General features: G+C 32.1%; 1 protein-coding gene across 1 annotated transcript; it reads right to left on the minus strand.

Annotated features, from left to right (window-relative positions):
• Nucleotides 1-1,423: 1,423 nt before the first annotated feature.
• LOC107761757 (uncharacterized) lies at nt 1,424-1,837 on the minus strand. The gene has a single exon (XM_016580034.1). It carries the CDS (start codon nt 1,835-1,837, stop codon nt 1,424-1,426), a length of 414 nt encoding a protein of 137 aa, XP_016435520.1.
• Nucleotides 1,838-2,520: the final 683 nt, after the last annotated feature.

The raw sequence follows: 2,520 nt of genomic DNA on the forward strand, positions 1-2,520 counted from the left end.
AGTATTGCAGTATGTTTGTAATCAATGAATTCATTGTATTGAGTTCTATATTCAGTTTCTTCAATATACAATACATGTATATTTTTAGTTTCTTCAATGAAGTTTGTTTTTCTTGTTTTTAATTCAATGTACTAACGCTATGTATTCAATTTTATATACAGTATATTGATGTCATATTTTACTACCTGAGAAAGAAGGGCAAGTACAACCAAACCACCACATTCAAATATACCACTATTGATTGTATATTTAAAATAAGAATTGTTGAAATCTTCGACAAGTATAATGATGCAAGTGTAGCCAATGAGGAAGATGTTGTATGTGAATACATAAGGGGCTACAGATTGCTAGCTAATGTACCATGGCATACGGTTGACAATGTCTTGATACCAGTCAACTTGAAGGACAAACTTCATTGGATATTGACAGTTGTCTCATTTAAGGAAAGATGTATCAATGTATATGACTCCTACCGATCAGCAGGTCATGATGCTTATGTGAGTTCTGATATAGATAAGCTTGCTAAGCTTGTACCTATGTACCTATCGATCAATGGTTTTTACAGAGATAAGCAAGGCATAGATTGGTCTCTTGAACCAGCATACAATGACAAGGCACAAACTAAGCCCTTTGATGTTTTTATTTCGAATGTGCCTCAACAAAAAGCTGGGAGGATGTATGAATTCAATCATTTTTCATATTCTTGTATCATTTACAACACTAAATATATGAATTATATTTAACTGTGTCAATCTACATTTTCAGGGATTGTGGGTTGCATGTCGCGGCATATGCAGAGTATTTGAGCACTTATGGATTGGTTCCACACACAACATTTGATGCCAATTTACTTCGTCAAAGATATGGTGCCCTCCTTTGGGACTATGCTATGCGGAAGATAGACGTCGATGCCATAAGTGACAATGAAGCACCCGCAAAGATTGTTAGGCAAATCACAGATTCAGGTACTTATGTGAAGATAGTTTTAGAATAGTTTTCTGTAAAACGAATTTTTTGTGAAGCTTATTATTGAATACATGATGGTTTTACTTAACCTTTTTTGTTTTTTGAATACATGAATGCATTTTTTGTCTTTAAGATGTTAATGAATGAATACATAATAGCCTTTAAGTTATGCTGTTAATTGATATATTATGTTATATTCACTTTATCTCAAGCTTCACTATGTTTCAGCAGTAAATTTGTATTACAAGTCATGTATTCACTTTACCTAATACATGTAAAGTGAATATAAATCAATTTGTAAAGATACCAAAAAAAAATTATATCATTCAATTTAGTAATCTGAACTTAAAAAATTCATCCCATAAGAATCCAATACACCAATAAATCAATATGTAATATAACACTTGAAAATATGTATGACATATCATTATTGCAGTAATTAAAATCAGAACATGAACTAATTCCTACGTGGAGCATTTCTACAATTACGCTTATTATGTCCTCCCTGCCCATATATACTACACAAATGCTGATTTTTCTTCTGAAACAATTCACTTAACGGCTTATCGTGCTTCTTCTTTGGCCTTCTAGGAGGTCTTTTCCATTTGGGTGGTAAGACAACTTCCTCTAATATATGTGCTGGTATATTCCATTCACTTTGGTCGGGCAGTGGATACATGGGCACCTCGTATGTCATTACAACAGACTTTGATTTGTAATAGTCCGAGTAATAATCTTCAGGCATTAGAAACTTGCTTTTCAAGACAGCCCAAGCATGTGGGCATGGTAATTCGTCAACTTGGAACCGCCAACAACTGCATTTTTTCTCTAGGAGGCAAATGGTGTAATGCCTTCCTTCATCATTCACCATATGCAAGTGTTAAGTCGATGGTACAACCTACATTAAACAAAGAAATATAAGCTGTGGATTTTTGTAAAAGTCATGTATATATCAAAGACCAAACGTATTAAATACAGTATACATGTATACAATAAAAATACATTTAAAATACACTGAATGTCAACAAATATTTATCTGACAGAATATTAAATTTAATACACGTATGTATGAAATACAATGACATATAATATACATGTATATAATGAAAATACATTTAAAATACACCAAATAAAAATACTATTTTAACAGACAGACTATTAAAAGTGAATACATTTATTTGTGAAATACAGTAAAATACTGTCAATACAAAAACAAAACTATTGAATACAACCAATGAAATACAGTTGTAGTAACATGTATTATCAACATATAATAAGCAGTTTTTACAACCGTTTCATAAAACAGAATACTTGCACAAGTGCTATTATAATAAAAGTAGGCAATATGTTAATAGTAGAGATTGTATCAGGCATAAATACATGATGCAAGGATTTATAGCAAAAAAAAAAAGCTTACAATCATGCGTGTAGACAGTGCCTCATTCAAAGTAAGGATCTCCTGGTATTTTTTCCCAAGCGTTGTGTACGTGTGTGAAGCTTCTTTTCGATTGCCACAATTCCAACGTCCAAACATCTTCCTAACTTCTTCTAGGA

Source organism: Nicotiana tabacum, chromosome 13 (assembly GCF_000715075.1).
Source record: "Nicotiana tabacum cultivar K326 chromosome 13, ASM71507v2, whole genome shotgun sequence".
In the NCBI taxonomy this organism is placed as follows: Eukaryota; Viridiplantae; Streptophyta; class Magnoliopsida; order Solanales; family Solanaceae; genus Nicotiana; species Nicotiana tabacum.